Genomic DNA, 2857 nt, shown 5'->3' on the forward strand with positions numbered 1-2857 from the left:
TCTTCTTCTTCTTCTTCTTTTTTTTTTTTTTTTTTTTACTTTGTCCCTTCCCTGCAATAGCACCAGATATGTATTGTTCCTATGGTCCGATGATGAAGTGCTCGCCGAATCCAAAACCGGCCCGCTCGATCGTAGATTAATATTATGAAACTTGAACCTTGATCTATGGATCCATGGATCCCGTACACTCATCAGGCCAGGGCAACTGCAGAGCCAACCCGTATGCACGGCTGCAACAGCCAAATCTGCCATATCTGTGAAACAAGAGTACCTGTGACGGAATCTTGAAACTGTTTGTTAGAATATTTCATTCCGAACCAACTTGCAAACGCAAGGCTGTCCAGCTGCTGGGGTATCGGTTCCGAACCTGATATTGACCCAAGTTAACTGCACTGATACGTTCGCATGCCTCTATCGTGACTTTTCGTACCACCATATGCCATGCATGTGCCCCATCGTGATCACACAGTCTTTCTTTCCCGAGTACAATTTAGCTCTAATCGATCGAATTTACATGACACGCTTGAGTGAAGACGCGTCGCCAGCCGTTCCATGTATGGTTCATCCTAATTTCTACAGTACAGGGCAAAGTAATGCTCTGTCATCAGCGTTCTCATTGCTTTGGTTTTGGGAACTTCCAGCCTAGATCTCCAGAGGTTGGACTATAGTTCTACCCAATGGCCTAGCATTTTCAGAGTCTCGTGCGTCCTCAGTAGTTTCTCCATGGTTGGCTCAGGCGTATGCAAATGACTTATATATAGAGCCCCTCGACCAGCAGTTAAGATGCAATTGTGATTTGATTCCATAGTTCTCAACCCTCTAGCTCTATTCAACAAGCAGAATTCAGGCTAACTTGACAAGGCTGACGACACTATAGCTATAACTCTACGAACTACATACAAGACTTACCAGTCCGAGTGAAAGTTTATGGCCAACGTCAATATTATAGCTACTAGTTATAGCTCATAATATATATATAACTTCACCTCCCATTTTACCGCCAATCTTTATCTATTCTATATCTCCATCTCTCGAGCCCTCTATCTATAGATCTATATCTATCTCTTTCTAGAATTATTTCCCTAAAATAAAAATGCCCAACCTTGGCCTCCAAACCCTTCTTTGCAAAGCCATCCATATGGCGCAGGAGGCTGTTCAACAACACGAAGGAGCGGTGAAGTCAGAAGATACACCCAGCTTCCAATTGCAAGTCCCCGTAACCGTTGTTAACTCGGGCTGTGCACTTCAATCCATTCCCGGAGGAGATATCGAAACCACCCTTCGAGGACTCATATGGCCCGGCAGCCCAGAAATCCAACACGTCCGAACATTCCAAGCGCAAGATGTTTTTACGACAAAAGAAACCCTTTGTCAAGGACTCAGCGCGGGCTCCTACTCCCTCTTAATGTGCAACGTCGGCTTGCATCTTAGCCTTTGCACCGGGGTGGCTCAAATGACTACTGTCGGAAACCTCATAAGAGAATACTTGTCGTACCCAACAGTGAGGCAGAGACATCATATCGGACCCGTCCTCCAAACTCACCTTCAGGAAATTCTTTCCGCGCAGCCAGACGAGATCGACGCGATTCTGCAAACCATTGGGGATCCAATCAGACGGCAAATACCCATCATTATATCCATCTTAGCTCGAGATCTCCTCCATACTGGGCTCTCAGTGAAACAGCACAGGTTCCTCTTCGCCTGCCCAGAAATTACGGGTACATCGAACATCGTTGCTCTCCCACTCGAAGGAAGTCTGTGTCTCTCATCCGTAGGAGAGATATTTGCCATAATTACAACGCGGTGTCTCGAGCGCGCACCTTATAGATGCAACAATGTCCTAAAGAGCGAGACAGCCACCAACGACGAAACGAGAATGGCGAGGAGCTCGGTGCCTATCCACCATCTCCCACCAGTACGAGCTGCTTTGGAACCGAGAGCACCTAGAACCTCATTCGAGTTACGCTGTAAGGCGGTTGAAATCCGAATAATTTATTTTCATTCCAACCGTCTCGAATCAGGTCATCTCCTACACCACCCATCACCCACGACATTGCTCGATCCGAGATTCGCCTTCAACCGAGTTAGCGCCTGGTTGTCTCCTTGGTCCCGCTACCAGACCCTTCCGAATGGACAAATGTTTTCACCACCCGAAGGATATAGCGAGGGTAACATAGATATTCTTAAGATATTTGTTAGCTAGACTAGGGCTTTATAGCTATAGCTCTAAAGCCTTAGCCACTTTATATTTGAGGGCTGGGACCGAGTCCCAATGCCTGTATTTGTAACCGTATCTTAAATTTGTTGGATGGGATTGGTTTTCTTTATTTCATATTCTTACTTTCACAATACGATACATGTAAGCCCTCCACTTCGCTCAATTCATCAAACGTTTAGGGCTCCTAGTATACGGTATTAGTCTGTAGCTAGAGCTAGATAAACAGAGAAATCAATAGTCAAATCATTTTATAAGTTTAACTCCCCAAAATCAAATGCTTGGTGTTTCAATATTAATCATTGGTCCCAATATTCGAACTCAGGTCTCGTAGCCAAACTAGCTATAGCCTCGAGAACCAGCTTTACTAGTTTTTGCGAATTCTGCGCATGCGCATATGCATGCATGCGCACGCAGACGCGATAGACATGATCTAGACTTCGTGCGTATGCACACATGTGCTCAATGGGACATATACGCGGCATACAAGATTGTTAATTAAATTTACAAATTGAACTACTATGCATAAAACCACAGTTTAAATATATCCTCTTTTCAGGGATTTATCCACCTTCGAGACCAGATATGCACGATATCGTTTGGCTCCGCACTGGTGAACGTTGCATTTGTTGTCGTCGTTAA

The 2857-nt window shown here is 45.0% G+C and overlaps 1 protein-coding gene across 1 annotated transcript; it reads left to right on the forward strand.

The window, feature by feature from the left end:
* Positions 1–1093: 1093 nt before the first annotated feature.
* Positions 1094–2203, forward strand: AOL_s00109g1 (uncharacterized protein; the record flags this gene model as incomplete). The annotated part of the gene is made up of 1 exon (XM_011126482.1): positions 1094–2203. One exon carries the CDS (start codon positions 1094–1096, stop codon positions 2201–2203), a length of 1110 nt encoding a protein of 369 aa, XP_011124784.1.
* Positions 2204–2857: the final 654 nt, after the last annotated feature.

The sequence above is a fragment of the Orbilia oligospora genome (genome assembly GCF_000225545.1).
Source record: "Orbilia oligospora ATCC 24927 unplaced genomic scaffold scaffold00109, whole genome shotgun sequence".
Lineage (NCBI taxonomy): Eukaryota > Fungi > Ascomycota > Orbiliomycetes > Orbiliales > Orbiliaceae > Orbilia > Orbilia oligospora.